Raw genomic sequence first — 17,616 nt, 5'->3', positions numbered from 1 at the left:
AAGAAAAAGTTGTAGGGTGTAGATTAGTCACAACCCCGGACAAAATCGATGGAGGGATGGAGGTGACAAGTGGTCACGTGACAAAGCCACATCTGGGGTGCGGGCCGTTTTTCAATGTCGCCGGGAAGGTAATTGTGGGGAAAATTTGTTCTGGAGATTTGGAGCCCTGGCCAGGGGTCGTCGTGTGCTTGACTGCCATCTCATGATCTTTCGATTAAAGTGTTTCCCCGACATGTAGCACGAACAGTTTGTGACAGGGTCTCGGAGACAATGGGCAAGTCCGAAAAATACCTGCAGATAAGTCGCCAAATGTCCTAGAACGGTACGCGATACTGTGGGTTCTGTTTTAGGCACTAATGGATCCGATGTGCAGTACCCGCATTTATAGTTGACGCACGGCCTGCAGATCAACATGGCCAGCCCAATCCGGCAATACAACAACAAACGCTCCATACTACCACATTCTTCAGCTCTTCTTGTGCTGAAAACAATACAACACAACGTTAATACCGTCCAAATGGCATCCTCGGAACAGGCGTTCGTCAACTCGTTCTGGGGCCTCCAGGATGCGGGCTTTGCAGCCATACAGCTGCGCATCAAAACGTCTCAAGCTACCCTCACAGAACTTCTTCATTTCTACAAAGAACGACTCGCAATTGAGCGCGAATACAACAGAAAACTCGAAAAGCTTTCGGGCTCGTCTAAATATGGGAACGGCGAGACGGGCACGTTGAAGATAGCTCTAGATAAGTTCCGGCTCGAGCTGGACCGGATGGTACAGCAACACAGCAAGTTTGTTCGATCGGTGTCGCTTCACAACTATGAGAAGTTGCATAATTTCTGCCAGATCTACGACCGGAATATCGCCAAAATCGAGACCCACATGCACAAAGTTTTGGCAAGGAAGCATGATTTGAAGCAGACTGTAAGTGCAGCAAAGGAGAAGTACAGACTTGCATGTGCACAAGAGAAAACATTGTCGCTACAATGTCAAACAACCTGGGGTAAGGAGCTTGATAATCACACTGTGAAGCTCAACAAAGTGAGACTGACGTTGGCGACACTCTCGCAGAACTACCAACTGGCGGTCGAGAGATACAGGGAGATTCATGAAATTTGGGTGAGGGACTGGTCCATCGCCTTGCTGAGCATCTACTCCTTGGAGGTGGAGCGGATCCAAATCTGCAAACTCAATTGTTTCAGTTTCTGCAACCATGTCGCTTCTTTGTGTGTCGACTGGGACCAGGCAGTAGATACCACCAGGTCTTCTTTTGCTAACGTGGCAGCTCCTAAAGATGCAACTGACTTCGTAGTCACTTACGGCACAGGCAGCCAGATTCCTTCCCCACCAGAATTTGTGAACTTTGCTGGAGGTTGCGACGACACCTCGGAGGATAAATACACTGTTGCCAACTTCAAGGACCCAGACTACACTCAGATCTTGTCACGGACATTCTCGACACATTCTGGAATGACAGCAACGACCGGAAGTGCTAGATCACCCTCAACGTCTCCTCCAAAAAGTCAACCAGCGCCAGTGGCCAGAACCCCTTCGCCCCAGAAAACGCTACCGCCAATCCGCAAGTCTCTTGACCTTTCACCAGACACCGGCATCAAATCAAAGCCTGTTTTGCTACCTGAGAGCCATACAACTTTGCTCAAACAGCCATCACAGTATAGTAATGTAACTGGAGACAGCAACGACATCTTCGACGACAAACAACACCATGCATCCACGCATCTGTCTGTTTATTCGCATCCATCGAGTTATTCCAACGACACTAAGAGAAGCTGGGCTTCTCCAAGAAGAAAGCTGAGACAGGAGCTCCAACAGGAAATCAATCGCCGCCTGCAAGATTTGAGCTACATGTTCCCCAAATCGCCAGAAAAGGACAAAGAGGCCAGCAAGCCGGTGCATATTACCAAAGATTTCTCCATTGATTTCATCGCCAAAGCGCTCGATGACCTCAACGCAGGCGGAAACGGAGACGTCAACAAGTTCAGACGCTCTGTGCGGTCAACGCAGCAAAACTCCAGTCCACCACGACCTGCGTCTGATTTTGTGGACGATTCCCAAGAAAAGGCCACCAGAAAAGATTCAATCCTGTTCAGGGCTCCTGAGACAAACTTCAGCAAGTCCTACTCTGGTGTCGACAATGGTGGTAGCCCTCAACGAAGACTGCCAGGTCTGGCTCAAGATCTGCCCGTCAGAACACACAGACGGTCTTTGCTGCAGTCTCCAACGAAATCCTTCAAGAATCTCAATTCTTTTGTGGAAGGCATCACACCAATTACCAAGGCTCATTTTGTCACGAAGGCGGTTGCAAAGTATGGATACAAGGCCCGCGAGGACGGAGAACTTGCCTTCAAGAAGGGCTGGCATATGTATGTGATCCACAAACAAGAGGACAATTGGTATGTTTGTGAGTTGGGCGAAAATTGTGGATCCGAAAGGGGATCTGTTGGATTGGTGCCATATAATTATGTCATTGAAGGTGACGATGTATTTTAGATAACAATGGGACTGGATTCAAGTTCGAACCGTAAGAATATTTGTTTGGCAAATCCATTTTATTTGCAACCACAATAAAAAGAAATTCTTTCAAAACAACCTGTGTAAGTTTGCCAGAGTACTATTCAATACCACCCTATATGAAGTGTGGTTGTCTCAGATCGGCAAGGGCCACAAACCAAAACAAGAATCAAATTAGTTGACAGTTCTAGAATTTTTTTTTTAAAACCAATCGTGAAATTACAGGTCTACAAACACTTTTACAATATATCTACGCTGCCTCTCCTGCTTATTAATTTTCTAACCCCCAACCTTGCTACCACTATTAACCATTGCTAATAGAGTCTCTCGGAATCCCACAAATCGCAACATAGACAAACTTAGATCTGGTAGAACTATATAAAAGAGACCACCGTCTTTGTAGCTGAACATCTTTAAAATTTTCCATCCTCATGTCTCAATCTTCTTCCAGCAATTACACTTTAGACGAGCTTCCACCACTTATCATTGGTGGAGCCGTCTGCAACACCATATATTCAAAGGATCCATCGAAGCTTCCGCTAGCTGATATTTTCAGGGAAGCATTTTCGAAGGGCAATACCGCTTTGGATACCTCGCCGTACTATGGTAAATCGGAGGAGCTTATGGGCGCCGCTTTGGACTCAATTAAGGAGGAATGGCCACGTGAGAAGTATTTTATTTTCACTAAAGCCGGAAGAATCCAAGAGGACGAATTTGACTATAGTAGACAACATGTGCGGAAATCGGTGTTGAGATCTTTACAGAGACTCAAGACCACATACTTGGATGCGGTATACATGCATGATGTTGAATTTGTTACTGCCGACGAGGCATTTGAGGCACTTCGTGAGCTCGTGCAGCTCAAAAAGGAGGGGATTATTAAGTACATCGGTATTTCCGGATATCCCGTCGAGTACTTGTACAAGCTCGCTTACGAATGTAGCACCACCCATAGTAACGAAATCGGGGCCTTGGACGTAATTCTTTCCTACAGTCATGGATGTTTACAGAACAACAAGCTTTTTGACATTTACGAGGACTTCCTCACCAAGGCTCACGTCAAAAAGCTCATGAACGGGTCCATTTTGAGTATGTCGTTGCTTCGATCCGGACCAACACACGATTTCCATCCTGCGTCGAAAGAGCTCAGAGATGCCGTGCAAGATTCCGCCGACAAGCTCTTGAAGGAAGATAATGTTGAGCTAGCCGAGCTCGCCACGAGATACGCAATCAAGAAGTGGCTGTTTCTTCCCGGAGAGAAGGACTCTGAGGGTAAGTTGAAGATAAATCCTAAGGTGAGCACTGTCTTGGGCGTGTCTTCCATTGCGGAATTGGAGTCGGCGCTCAAGGGTTTCGAAGATGTCAGAAGTGATTTGGATAATGGAGATGAGGCGCTTTTCGAAAAGTTCCAGTTTCTGTTGGGCTCCCATTTCAACGAGACCTGGCCCAGTGGCATCGAGCACTGATCAGTCAATTGTCCAAGTTCTTTGAAGATAAGCACGTTTTATAGATTTTATCAATTGAACATTCACCCATGTTGCCTTTAGAATTCAAATTACTGTACTTGTTATAAAGAACTAGCACAGGAAGCAAATTGGTCATTATTGAGTAAAGCTTCAGTTTCTAGTGAACGAATCGTTCAAAAGCAATTGATAATTTTTCACATTTTGTAAGACCTTGTATTGGCTGCAAATACACGTGATCACTCTCCAACAACATACTTCTTCCAATGCCACCGAAAAGAACCTTTGACGACCTGCAAAATGAGACGGCAGCCACAATTGAGTTGGATACCAAAAAGAGAGTAAGTGTTCGCCTGTTCAATGGAATGAAGTTGGTGGATATCAGGGAGTTCTACGAAGACAAGAAAACCAACACCATGAAGCCCGGATCCAAAGGAATTTCACTCAACGAGGAGACATGGAAGAAGCTACTTGAATCTGCAGACGAAATTTCAGCTGCTTTAAAGCGTCTTGGAGACAAAAAGGCCAAGACAGAGTCTTCTGATGAGAAAGTGAAGAAGAACAAGGCAGAGGCACCGAAAAAGGAGAAATCAGAGGAATTGGTAGAAGACAGCGAAGACTCTGAATAGAGCATGTTCCTTATTGTTTGATGATTGCTAAGTTACAGTACTTTCTAAGCCTCAACAAGGATGTGCAACTCAGAAGATGGTGTCACCAAAAAGCATCCGAATCATGTCAAGGCACTTCAGAATCAAGAAAGAGGTCGTAAATGTCTTGATCGATTTTCCAATGGCTTGTGAAATAATTGCGAAAGCGAAGTGAGCCTATAAGATCCAGCAAATACGATCAGTTTAGAAATCTACGCGATCCGAAGTCGAACAGTAAGAACAGAAAGCCGAGCTCAACGTTGAGTGCCCAAATTATTCTTCTCCTCATGTTTTGCATCAGAAAGTCTTATCGACGGAGAAACCCGAGCTTCTCTAAGTAGAACGATAGCTAAAATTGCAACCAATTATGCGAATAGCAGGCAACAATCCAGAAATCGGGACAAGAGAAAGAGAAAATGAAAGAGTCCAAGAAAACTCAAAACATCCGTATCTTTTACTCTGATTATCTTTTTTACTTTATATATCCTCCATTCACCTCAGCGGCTATTGCGTGTGTTTCACGCCCGGCTGAGAAGCTGTTGATCCTGCAGACAGAAGGCGCTTATTCGATGCAGCAATGATTCAGACCCTGAATATTCCTAGCCCGAAATCATCAGCACCACTCTTTTTCCGTCTAGTCCATCGGATATATGCGACCGCAGAAATCCCCACAAACACAAATTTCTATCCCTTAATATACCATATTCTCATAACCTAATCCCACATCATGGCGAAGAAAAGCAGATCAAAGAACAAGAGGAAGCCACATAGACCCCTGTTGAAATCGGCCCACGGCAGCCTGGTTCTGGATGGCAGACGCCATAACGCGACCGATCAACCATCTCCATTTAGTGGACCGGCCATTCCTTCCGTCACAGAGCTGTACTTTCCAGGATCCGTCAACGGCCAAGGATCAGAACATCAATACAATTCACAGGCGCCACTCACGAACAGAAATTTACAGACGCTCCTTGAACAGAGCGGACAGAACGGCGGGCGCGATAGACCGATTGCGTTGGATGTAGACCACTACACGCGCGATGTGAATGAGTTTGGCGTGCAGCACGAACATGATAACTATAGTGAGTTTTCGGGCCAATCCAACAAGCTGCTGCTTGAATTCGGCGAGCTGAACCCTTCACTGGACCATCTGAGTGACCTGACGTCATTGGACGATGTGTGTTTCCCTGATTACTACGACCACAGGATAGATGATGATAGCTCCGATAGACCCTATGTATGGCCCGATTTGCTGGTTTTGCAGGAGTACATCGCCGAGGAGATCGAAGACTTGCAAGCCGAAATGAAGGAAGATGCCGAAACGTTTCAGGCTGTAAATTTCAGAGTCCCAGTGGCGCGCCATGTAGGCTCATCTCAGATACCAGTGCAGAGTGTGGATCCTACCCAAGTTCTGCCAGTATCCGAGGGCACTCCACTCTTACAACTGATTCGTGTCGACGAAGAAAGCCTGTTGCGGCTGGGATCACTGTCGCTTCGCTTCCGTCCGAAACAGATCCACCCATGGCAAAAGAGCCAGGAACAGGTCACTACCATCCTCAACAACCCCAACCAGCGCAAATCGGAGCGCTTGTGTCGTTTCACATATTTCCGTGAAGACTTCGAAGGCACCATCCACTCACCAACCCTTTCTGGTTTGGTAAGTTCCGATCTACAACAAGTTGATCGGGAGCAATTACTGTCATCTTTGAATCATCTTTTCGGTCAGTACCATACCAAAACTGGCTTAGCATCTAGGAGCTCATCGGCAGACCTCAGTGGCCAGAGTAAAAAGGTTAATACAGCTCAGACTGCTGCTTCATCTAATACTCATTTGCAACCACCCACGCCCTCAGCCATCAAACTCTCTCCCCCCAATGCCAATACTTCATCCACAGCACCTTCCACAAGCAATGGGCATCATGGTCATAGATCTCCTTTCTGGTTAGATATCCTTGACCCGCTGGAGGAAGAAATGAAGGTCATTTCGAAGACATTTGGTCTTCACCCGCTCACAACCGAGGATATTTTCTTGAGTGAGGCAAGAGAAAAAGTCGAGCTATTCAAACTGTACTATCTCCTTTGTTTCACCTCTTTCGATGTGGTTTACGAAAGACGGAAACAACGAGCCATGGAGCATGAGAAGAAGATCAACAAAATCCTGGAATATTCTAAAGATGAGAACCACGAACTGCGCTTCAATTACTTAAGAAAACTTTTCGGTAAACTGAGCGATAACTCATCAAAGAAATCATCTAAAAATTCCAAGAGTCTGTCGACAATTTCTAAGAGGGGAAAAGTTCGTAGCGGCGAGCTTTGCCCATTGAACATGTACATGATTGTCTTCAAACATGGTGTCTTGACCTTTCACTTTAGTGCCACTCCTCATCCTATCAATGTGCGTCGTAGAATTCGGATGCTTAAGGATCACTTGACTGTTTCATCAGACTGGATCTGTTATGGCTTAATTGACGACATCACCGACTCTTTCGCACCATTGGTTGATAGCATTGAGCAAGAGGTATATTTGATTGAAGATCAAATTATGAAGCTCAACTCGAGCCATGATTCTGATTCTGATACCGATTCTGATCCCGATACCGACTCAGAAGTTAGTCTGATCGATCACCGTAGAGCAAAACAGGGTGCAAATAATGTGTTCTATCGTCGACAGAGATCCAAGTCTATCGTGGAAGTTCCAGGAGAGAGCAAGATCTCATGGCGTCCTACTCATCGTGGTTCCCGGTCAGATTATGCGATGAGCGACTCTAAAAGAAGCCATGGAACCAAGTCCAATACAACTACTACTACAAGGTCTACTCTGTCAGGTATTGTTGCCTGGAAGAGAAAGGGAGACATGTTGCGGAGAATTGGTGAGTGTAGGAAGAGAGTTATGTCTGTCATGAGACTCTTGGGTACCAAGGCGGACGTCATCAAAGGATTCAGTAAACGTTTTTCTGAGAACGAGTCCTTGGTGAGTCTTCCAGCAGACTCGCGCAGTTTCCCAGTGAGACAGTCTCTGAGACAGGAGATCTTGATGTACTTGGGAGACATTCAGGATCACATTGTCACCATGGTGCAATCGCTCAATCACTATGAGAAACTACTTGCGCGGTCGCATTCCAACTACTTGGCTATCATCAACATCGATATGACCAAGATTAATAATGATACTAACGACATCTTGGGTAAGGTGACTATTTTGGGTACTATTCTTCTTCCTATCAATGTTGTGACCGGTTTATGGGGTATGAACTGTATCGTTCCTGGCCAAGAGCATCCTGGCCTCGTGTGGTTCTACGGTATTTTGTTGGGTATCACGGTGTTCAGTATCATCTCGTACATCTACGCCAGAAGAGTCACAGGCTTGTAAGACAAAGAACAAACAAAACAGAAGATGAATCAAAAAGTGAGTTGATAGGAAGCCTATCAAATTCTCTTAAGTATTCTGCAATTTATGTCGCAGTTGCAAAGTCGAGACCTTGTTCTTTAATACTTGGGCTGCGAATTTTCAGCAGTCAACCTTTAAGTAATGAATACCCATGCCAAGATATTTTTTTATAAAACCCAAAACATTTTCCTGATAGCCTATTCTCTCGCAACACTCAATTTATCTTCAATCCTAATTATAACTTTTCCGCACACTTAGTCCACGTAGCTTGCCACTGAACCATATTTCACACCCCTTACTTACTTCTGAAGCACACAAAACCAGAAGCTCCACACACTCGCATAACTTCTCCACACCTGATAGTTTCAATATCTCCATTGCCATCATGAGTATTCAAATGTCTATAGTCTTCGCAGTGCTAGTCACAGAAATGGTGGTTTTGTTCATCTACCTCTTGCCAATGCCATTTGTGATCCGTCGCAATTTGGTCAACGGCGCAGCTGCGTTGCGTCAGAACGCAAACTTCAAGGTGGGTTTGGTATTCTCGTCAATTCTCATGGCGCTTCAGTTCACCGATTGTGTGAAGAAACTCCAGAGATATGCTCACACCGACAATCCCTACTATGCGCAGATGGCCAACGCTGCCAGGGGTGGTGATATGCTGTACGATCAGCTCGCCCTGAAGTTCTATGCGCAGAGAAACTTGTACATCACAGGTGCGGTCTTGTACTTGGCCTTGTCCATCAACACAGTAGTGTCTATCTTGCGCAACCTAGTCACCAAGGAAGCTGCGCTTCGCAAGTTGCAGCAGGAGCCTAAACATGATGATAGTGAGGTGGTGGCTGAGTTGAAGAAGCAGCTCAAACAGAAGGAGACTGACCTTGAAACAATGAAGAAGCAGCTCAAGAGCGCACAGACGGCTTACGATGCCTTGACCCCACTGGAGGAGAGAAGCAAGGATGATTAGGAGGCCTGAGCCGGCGTTTTGGAAAACTAGGGGCTCATAGTGTCGCGATAGAGATTTAAGGGTTGAGACTATGTAGCATGAACCTAGACTCAGCCGTGGTTTTGATAAAATATGGTTTATTTATAGATCTTCGGATTGATTTTGTAATTCTTTGGTTAAAAAAGAGGGTTTTGGTTACTTGTCTCCATTCCAAACGGCCCATTTTTGCGTTGTTTGAGAAAAACAGAGCCCTTCTTTTAAGTTCATCTACTGTAATGAAGTACTGGCTACAAGACACACGATAGTTCTGGGCAAAGGTAGCACTTTGCACCGTGATGTTGGATAGTGCTTTCGGTATACCGACCGGTTTGAACGAATAGCCAATGCGACTGTCTAGAATCATTTGTGATCTTTGAATGAGCTGCATTGTCAATAAAGTAGTGATCGCTCTGAAACTACAAAAATTAATAAAAAGAAAAGCGGTATCTTCGAGTACTTTTCATAGTGTTTGTTCAATTTTGAAGAGGCTAAAAATTAATACAAGTCGTTGTTTTCTGATGCGAGAAGAGTCAAAGACTCCAGTTTCGCCTGTGAAATTGGCTTAAATTGGTTATGTGAAACCTTAATCCGAGTGATGAATCTCATTCTACATGCAATGACCCATACGAAAAGTATTAACAGGGAAGGATATCGCTTGTTTGTCGACGACCTTGATTCTAAAGAAAAATATGCGGAAGTATCCAAAAAATGGTGAATGTATATACAGGTCGGTACAGGATGACGTCCCAATGTGTAGTATAGAACAATGCATGAAACCAGGTGAATCAAGACGCAGATAGGATTGACCCGTTACTGACCGGGAAACAGAGTAACATAAATAAAGTTTGAAAAAGGAGGAGATTGAATTGCCAGGAAGAACACTATACCCGGAGTATGAACATTCTTTTCGCAGGCATTCTGAGCTAACAATGAGGGGAGAATGGTACCCAGTGTTGTCACTCATTCCGCAGAGCCCTTCAATGACATTCATGAATATCAAGTTATGCTGGGAAACCCTGACATAAGTTGTTGCGCATGTGATCTCGTTCCAAAGCATGAATTGGCTGCAAACCGTTGAGACTATGCCCGAGGTACGGGTGTTGATACCAGAATAGGTACTATACACCTAGGCGCACAGCGAGTACCCTCGGCGTTGCATCCTAACATACTATATAAATACGTCTTTGTGTCTTCTTTGAAAGGACAGTGAATCTAGACTAACAAACCAAGTTACTAGTAAATCAAGTACAGCCTCACGATGGATAATAATAAGGTAGATGCCCCTCAGGACATCTAGCACTTCTCTCGTATGCGTAGGTAAGAGCAGCTTATGAGCCCTGATACATCAAGAACATCAACTTGGGACTCAAACTTGAGTCGGACAAGTACTTGAATTTATGGGGTCATCTCTTCTCGTGGATCTAGGCCACGCTCAATGCTGACTCTTTTGGCTACTATCATGGAGGAAAAGAGTATCTTAAAATAATCTTCCCCATTGAAACTTCTGAAGAAGTGCCCAGATACATTGTTGATTTCTTTGACAAAGCTCGATCATGACTGAACTAATCCCACAAGGATACTTCATTCCCATCACATAACAACACAGCTGAAGGAGCACTCATCGAAAACGGAAATTTTGCAGTTGTACAATTTCATTCCTGCTTTGGGTTCAATGCATATGTTTCTGCGCACCCAGAATCAATGGTGGATACCTAGAGTTTTTAAAAAATAGAGCCAGCCAAGAATGATTAGTTTCAGTTCTTTCCACAAAGCAATGATCTTGGTGGATATTTTTGACGACGATTCCGAACTGGATCTTCTCGATAGAAAATCTACCGGACCAGATACCATTGTAAGAAAAGCTATAGAGCAAAATCGCCAAAGGTCGATGTCTCAATTATTCGGGGCAACCTATATCAACATCAAAAAATCTCTTCTGCAAATTTTTGAGGCAAAAAAAATCATTTGAGACGCTTACCCTTAAGGACCAAAAATCTCTATCATTATGTGAATTGGATAGCTCTCGGGGTGATTACAACACAGCCGAAATGAGCCGGAAGGAATGCATCCTTAAGAATTCCTTTTGAACAGAAGCACACTTTCTTTCCAAATGCAAATAATACAAGGATATGGATCATACATTGCAGTCAAGTGCTTATCAGTCACTCATCACCTGAATTTAGAGATAACATGAGCCATTTAAAAGCTACACAGACAAAAATAATCCATAATAAATAACCTTCCATCTAAATCCCAGAGTAAAAATTTGAAATATTGACATTTCCAGGGTTTCTTGAGAGCATTTAATTTCCGCGACTTCCCATTTTTTGGTCACTAGCACAATCGCTGTGGCTGCTACCAAGGTGTTCCCCACAGTACAACATTCGATGGCAAGTGGAACCGGATTTTCGGATATTCCGCTCAATGAAACGGATGTTGTAGATCCGTTGGACGTGAAGACTCCAATTGACCAAAGTTCTCATCAAAAGGAGGCCAAAATGCTTCCCGCAATACCCGGATCAGACAGTCTGGTCCTCGGATCAGCTACTACATTTTCCGAAGAGGAAGAGAAAGACTCTCCTGAAATGAACAAATCAGAAGAAAATAAAATCCCTTCAAAACAACCGAAACAACGTAAATCGGTAGGTTTTGCTCCTGAGCCGGAGGAAGATCTACAGGAACATCATCGGTACCTTGAAATGAGAAAGAGGGAGAAGCTCAAGGACAATCCGTTTTGGAAATTGCCTTCGGAACTCGCATATTTAGATCGCAAAGATGGCCAGCATGCTGTCGATACGTTGCCGGCAGTAAAGACTAGTAAGACACTCAAACTTAAGGATATTCCAGACCGTCCGACCCGGGCCATCAAAGAGATATCTACTGTGAACAAAAGCACGGCAATCAATTTTCATTATTCTGAGTTCAAGTTTCCCTTGCCTGCCAATCGGATGATGGTTGACATTCAGTATGCATCTGTGTCCACTTTGGATATGACTAAGCTCAGTTCATACACTTACAACATATCGGACGAGAAGGTTGGCTTGGGCTACAACTTTGTTGGTGTAGTTTCGAAGATCGGTTCGGATTACAAAGGATCCCAATTTCTGGTGGGAACAAGAGTGTTTGGCTGCACAGACCCAGCCCAGAAAAAAGGTGCATTACAGACGTGCATAGTCTTGAGCCCCTCCGACTCTGTTATACCCATAAACGATGATGATTTCTTGAAGGTCGAGAGTTTGGATGTTCGTCTTTCTCTCAAACCATCATCGTTTTTTGCAATTGAAGACGGTTCTCAGGAGACCGAGGAGCCACAGAAGCCGAAAGAGCCAGTGAAGCAGTCAAAGTTGAAATTGCCTCCAAAAGAGTCTTATGAAATCGAAGACGTGCTTACGCCGATGGCAAAATTCGCGACTTTTGGTGCCCTTTACTGTAGAGCGAAACAGTCAATCTCTGCTGTGGAAGATGTTCTCAGGGCCAGAAATACTGCGAACGTCCTCATAAATGGAGCTGACACTTGCTTGGGATATACGATTGCACAAATTCTTGCTTCTAGCCTCTACAGCAATTTTCTCTACAATTTAAATGTTTACCTAGTTGTCAAGCATCAGAGCATTCCTCAAATGGAAGCACTTCTCAGTCTCCTAGGGAAATCAGATACTCGCCGATTTGAAATAATCCCATTTGATCAGCCCAACAAGGATCTTTATCTTAAGGGTGAGACTGTACCAATTAAATACAGGGAATACAACCTGTTTTGCTTAGAGTTATTTGAAGCGGTGCTTGCAGGCAAGAACCCGCTTAAGATTCCATCAAAGGAGGATCCTAGACTTGACTTATTCGTTGATATAATTGGCAGCAAGAAAATGTTCCAAGCACCAGTCCGAATGGAGAAGCTTTTGGTTTCACGTGCCAAGCAGAAGGGACTCAGTCATCTTTTTGGAGAGAATCCGGAACCATTATTCTTGAAATTAATGCAACCAAAATCCAGTGGCTGTATGTATGTGTCGTATCGTGACTTCGACACCCCAGAGCCTACATACCTGGTTGACGTGCTGGGCACCTCGAACAAGTCAGTATTTAGTCCTTGGTCCATGGGCTGGACGCTGGCCATTGCCAATCTGTTTGTTAATGGCTACACATACAGTGAAAAGCTTGAACTAGAGATTAGGAAGGAATGGCTTGAAGAAGGTCTTCAAGTATTCAAAGCAGGCGAGCTTCTCATGAAGGTCGATAAGGTAGTTGATTGGAGAAACAATTTCAGAAGAGACATCCAAAACATTCAAAACTATGATGCAGAAATCGTGTTTAAAGTCGAACCATTTTAAGTCATTGCATTTTCCTTGTTCCCTATTTGTTTGTAGATACGTGCGGCCAAACAAAGCAAATCAGCCAGATGTAAGAAGTGCATGTAGGGTCATAAAGTTCGTAAAATTTTGCTGGTTAGGATAAAAACCTTAGCAAAAGGGACAGGATACTTTAATTTACGAGAAGATTTATCGGTTTATTCTGGTGGTGCCTTGGACAAACGGTCTAGGTCCTGATCACTCATGTACTCAATATGTACAAGCGACTAACTTTAAATTTGGCGTTTTTCAAGGAGTCAGACACTACAAACAGAGACAGTTTGACTTATTTAGAGAACAAATCACAGTGCCAAATGTGTTGTGTCCCAAAAGAGCAGAGTTATTCATTTTTTTGGCTCCCGATTGGTAAACACACCTAAAACACCAAAATCAGTCAAGTGAATCGGCAACAGCCAACCGTCAACCTTAAATTGACTAAAATGGTCAATACAGGAGGCACATCCGGCACACAACTCAAAGCGGCACGTAAAAAAAGGTATGTTCTGCAGGCACGAAGCTGAGCGGGCGACTATAGACAAGAGCTCGTAACAAGGCAATGCTTGTAGTTGGCCGAAAGTAAGCCAAATGGGCGTTTTAGACACGTCTCGACGCGATTTTGACAGCAACTTTTTCCCAATAGGGCGTGCTGGCACCCATAACTGTTAGGCACGTACAAATAGGCATGGCCAGGGCTCGCACGCGGTCGGCACATAGCCACAGTTACGGGCAATTACATTGCCTAAACTGGTCGGATTAAAATTATGAGCCGTTTCAAACCCGAAAATAGAATCTTCGCTCCTCCATATCTTCAACTGACTGTGGGTACCATCTCTGCTTGGCAACTGGTGCTTCTTTTCTTCTTTTGACGGACTTTCCTTCCCTCTGACTCTTATTTTTTTCGCTGTCAAGCTTTCGTCCCCCGAATTGCCCCTCCTGTGGTCATTTCTTTGTATTTTGGTTTTTTTTCGCACTTGCCTTTCTTATCAAGCTCCTTGTTTTGTCCCTGTCTTTGGCACAGCCCATCAACAAGCCTTCAGATTCCAATCCCTACAGGTTCCCTCCATCAAAGCACTTGATCACATCGATTCCACACATGCCGGGCCCATGAGTTCAATGAACGTCAAAAATCTCATCGACCCACAGCTGTCGCTGTCAGAGAAAGACAAGCGAAATGCGGAGTCCTTGCCTCCACGTTTGGATCCACCACATTCTGTTGGATTGGCACCGGCTCCACAGCTACTCATTCTGAGAAATCCAGATAGAGTCGATTATAAAGAACATGATAATCTTCTGCCGCAAATCGGCACTTCTAATCCTGTTGTGCCAACAGCAACCGTGGCGTCTCTCTTGGGACCCGATGCTGCCATATTTCCTATGACAGAATCCACATTCAGAGAGGCAATAAAGCTACGAACTGAACAAGAAAAAACGAGACAAGAGCAGATTCGTCTAGAAGTTGCTTCTCGAAATCTAGCTATCATGGAGCACGCGACTAGGAATGAGGTTCCACCGCATTTGATACCATACTTGGTGGTCGGAGATCCGTCGGACCCTCGGCAGATAATGTCACCGCAAAAGTCTTCGGCTGTACCAATGGTTCCTGTGCGAGCAGTGTCAGTTTCAGGATCCACTCCCTTGGTTGCTCCTGAAAGTGTGACTCTTCCGTCTGCAGCAGCCATGCCGCCAGTCTTTGCACCTTACTACCCACAAGCTTCGCCATACGCTGGTTCGGGCCAATCTCCTGCGGGCAGGGCGTACGAAAATCCCGACAATGCTAGTCTCGTGGCTCCAATGAATTTCCGCTTTGGAATGGGCGCTAAATTTGCCCCCGAATCTCCTCAGAGAACACAATCTCCAGCAAAAATAGGTGCAGCTGCAGTAGCAAACCTCACCAATCCCGTCACTCCATATCGACAAACTTATCGCACTCTTCCGAGCCATCAACGGCATTTCTCCATGCCCGCCGATCCAGGGTTGCTGACCCTGAGGCCCGGAGACCGCACGAAGCCAAAGGTTCCGCAACCCTCGCGACTCAGATCGCCTCAAGGCTCCACTTCGGCAATTCAGGTCAAGCCGTCGCCTGCGCAGCCACTTAATAAGCAGACTAAAAATAGTCAGATCCCATCCCAGGAGTCGATGACTTCTTTCCAGCATATCATTCAGTTCCACCACTGGAAACCACAAAACCCAGGTGATCCGCCTATGCCAGACAAGCCGCCAGGTCCAGCGCCCGACGTTCCTTTGGGGCAGTATACGACTGAGCCCTTGGGTCATTCACGAAGCAGTAGCCGTGCTGCAATGACCCACAAACGGCATAAATCTAGTGACATGTCTGTGGACCTTCTGTCCCAAGCTAACCCTTACTTTTCGGCCCCGATTTATGGAGTTGCTCCTGGCGGACCATCTTACAGACTCAACGAGGCACCTGAAGAAGATGTGTCGATGGAGATAAGCGATGTGAGCAATAGTGACATGAAGCTGCTTGAGGAAAGATGGCCTAAGAAGAAACCTGGGCGCCCTCGAAGGAATAGAGAATAATTCGATCATTTAGATGAAATCAAATGGACATGATTTCATGAGGTTGAGTAATCCTCAAGTCCTACACTAATAATACCCATTAGCATGATTTATGCAATCTATACATTTGCATTTGTTTTTCAGTAGCTGTAAATGAATGTCTCAGTTTTGTGCGAGATACTCGGCATAAGATTGGTCAGCAAAGGCTTCAATCTCTTCGATGTCTAGAACCATCATAGCGTCGCCGGATTGGGTATCGTCTATCTTCTCAAACGTGATCTCCGTCTTCTGGAGAGCATCTATCTCCTTCTTCAAGTCATGTGCTACTTGTCTGAGACTTCCTTCGGAGACCGAGTCACTCAAGACCCACAGACACAAGTCTTCCAACCATATCTTATCGTAGACGTAGTAGACATCATGGTACCGGAAAAGCTCTCGGGCTTCGAGCAAGCACTTCATAACCACACGCTTTCCACTTCGAAGAGTATAATATACATCATTCCAGGCCTTTATAGCTATCGAGTACTGTCTGTAGAGTGGATAACAGAGCGCTCGTCTGATACCTGTGATGACAGCTGACTTCAAGATGGAATTGTGACTCTCTCCCGGCACGAAGAGCTGAGAATCGAGAAAAGCAAATTGGGGAATCAACTTTCCAACCGTCCAAACGCTTTCTATGTTGTGTTCGCCCTGGTTTTCACGCATGTCGTAGTTGTACGCGAACAATACAGACAAAATGAGGACAAAGAGCTGAGGCTTGTAGGATTCATCGATGAGATATGATTTCCTTGGAAGTTGGAGCATTCGCTGTTGCTCTTGTTCGGTGAATGAGAGGGGAACGACCTGTTGTTTAGACTCAGCGCTTGCTTGACTCTGTTCCTTATACCAAGCCATGAATTGGCGCGTAACTGGCGACTTCCAGACAAGAGCAGCCGCAAAGTCTTTATCGTCATCTTCGGATGGATGCTTGTGCATAATGTAGTCGGCTGCATAGAACTCCGGATCGAACTTGATGTTCTCTTTGATAAGACGCTCCACAATACGATCGTTGGGCAACGCAGCTTCTGGATTGCCCAATTCATTTATGTCGTTTCCGTTACTAAGTGACACACCCACTATGGTATTGTAAGTGTTGTTGAAGCCATATCTGATTGTGGTTTGAGGCTCCTCGGCGACCGCCTGTGGAAGCTCCCAGTCATGAGATTCTCCCTCTTGAGCCAAGTCGGCGGTGACATTTTGAAACTTATCTTCGACATTCTGAGAAATCTCGAGCTCCTCGATAAGTGGTTTGGATGCGGTTTGGGGACCGGGCTCTTCCTTCCTAGCTAGAAGTTTGGCGGCAAGATCCAAGTCCGGGAACTCCTGCCCACGGTTCTCCTTGGGCAACTTCACGTCCACACAACTCTCTTTCGAATTGAATGTCGCCGTCGCCCTCTCATCATCTATAAGTGGGTAGGGAAAGCGGAGTCTCAAATAGTATGGATTGAGTGAGAATATGAATAGCTCAGAGTCAACGACCATCTCGATGGCAGACGCCGAGAATCGAACATGCGAGACTTTGACGGACACATAGAGAAACTCGTCGTCCTGCGTGACGGTGAATAATGGCGTAATCATTATCTGGCCCTGCTGTTTTGGAGTATCTTTATCGCATCTACCCCAGGGATCACTTTCCTGCAGTAAGACCGGTGCGATGCTCATCTCGTCTTTAAATCCACTAGATACTCGATTGCATTAAAT

General features: G+C 45.1%; 8 protein-coding genes across 8 annotated transcripts; 7 read left to right on the top strand and 1 right to left on the bottom strand.

Moving 5' to 3' along the window:
* Window positions 1–412: 412 nt before the first annotated feature.
* On the top strand, window positions 413–2,512 carry PUMCH_000535 (uncharacterized protein; the record flags this gene model as incomplete). Its single annotated transcript, XM_063019617.1, has 1 exon — window positions 413–2,512. One exon carries the CDS (start codon window positions 413–415, stop codon window positions 2,510–2,512), a length of 2,100 nt encoding a protein of 699 aa, XP_062875687.1.
* A 452-nt stretch (window positions 2,513–2,964) lies between these two features.
* On the top strand, window positions 2,965–3,999 carry PUMCH_000534 (uncharacterized protein; the record flags this gene model as incomplete). The annotated part of the gene is made up of 1 exon (XM_063019616.1): window positions 2,965–3,999. One exon carries the CDS (start codon window positions 2,965–2,967, stop codon window positions 3,997–3,999), a length of 1,035 nt encoding a protein of 344 aa, XP_062875686.1.
* Window positions 4,000–4,262: 263 nt separating this feature from the next.
* On the top strand, window positions 4,263–4,625 carry PUMCH_000533 (uncharacterized protein; the record flags this gene model as incomplete). The annotated part of the gene is made up of 1 exon (XM_063019615.1): window positions 4,263–4,625. One exon carries the CDS (start codon window positions 4,263–4,265, stop codon window positions 4,623–4,625), a length of 363 nt encoding a protein of 120 aa, XP_062875685.1.
* A 745-nt stretch (window positions 4,626–5,370) lies between these two features.
* PUMCH_000532 (uncharacterized protein) lies at window positions 5,371–8,013 on the top strand (the record flags this gene model as incomplete). Its single annotated transcript, XM_063019614.1, has 1 exon — window positions 5,371–8,013. The coding sequence occupies one exon, from the start codon at window positions 5,371–5,373 to the stop codon at window positions 8,011–8,013; it is 2,643 nt and encodes an 880-aa protein (XP_062875684.1).
* A 403-nt stretch (window positions 8,014–8,416) lies between these two features.
* On the top strand, window positions 8,417–8,998 carry PUMCH_000531 (uncharacterized protein; the record flags this gene model as incomplete). The annotated part of the gene is made up of 1 exon (XM_063019613.1): window positions 8,417–8,998. The coding sequence occupies one exon, from the start codon at window positions 8,417–8,419 to the stop codon at window positions 8,996–8,998; it is 582 nt and encodes a 193-aa protein (XP_062875683.1).
* Window positions 8,999–11,403: 2,405 nt separating this feature from the next.
* Window positions 11,404–13,341, top strand: PUMCH_000530 (uncharacterized protein; the record flags this gene model as incomplete). Its single annotated transcript, XM_063019612.1, has 1 exon — window positions 11,404–13,341. One exon carries the CDS (start codon window positions 11,404–11,406, stop codon window positions 13,339–13,341), a length of 1,938 nt encoding a protein of 645 aa, XP_062875682.1.
* A 1,122-nt stretch (window positions 13,342–14,463) lies between these two features.
* PUMCH_000529 (uncharacterized protein) lies at window positions 14,464–15,897 on the top strand (the record flags this gene model as incomplete). Its single annotated transcript, XM_063019611.1, has 1 exon — window positions 14,464–15,897. The coding sequence occupies one exon, from the start codon at window positions 14,464–14,466 to the stop codon at window positions 15,895–15,897; it is 1,434 nt and encodes a 477-aa protein (XP_062875681.1).
* A 141-nt stretch (window positions 15,898–16,038) lies between these two features.
* Window positions 16,039–17,577, bottom strand: PUMCH_000528 (uncharacterized protein; the record flags this gene model as incomplete). Its single annotated transcript, XM_063019610.1, has 1 exon — window positions 16,039–17,577. The coding sequence occupies one exon, from the start codon at window positions 17,575–17,577 to the stop codon at window positions 16,039–16,041; it is 1,539 nt and encodes a 512-aa protein (XP_062875680.1).
* Window positions 17,578–17,616: the final 39 nt, after the last annotated feature.

Source organism: Australozyma saopauloensis, chromosome 1, assembly GCF_035610405.1.
Source record: "Australozyma saopauloensis chromosome 1, complete sequence".
Taxonomy (NCBI): Eukaryota; Fungi; Ascomycota; class Pichiomycetes; order Serinales; family Metschnikowiaceae; genus Australozyma; species Australozyma saopauloensis.
Note: the sequence above shows the minus strand (reverse complement) of the source record. Positions and strands in the feature narration are given on the sequence as shown.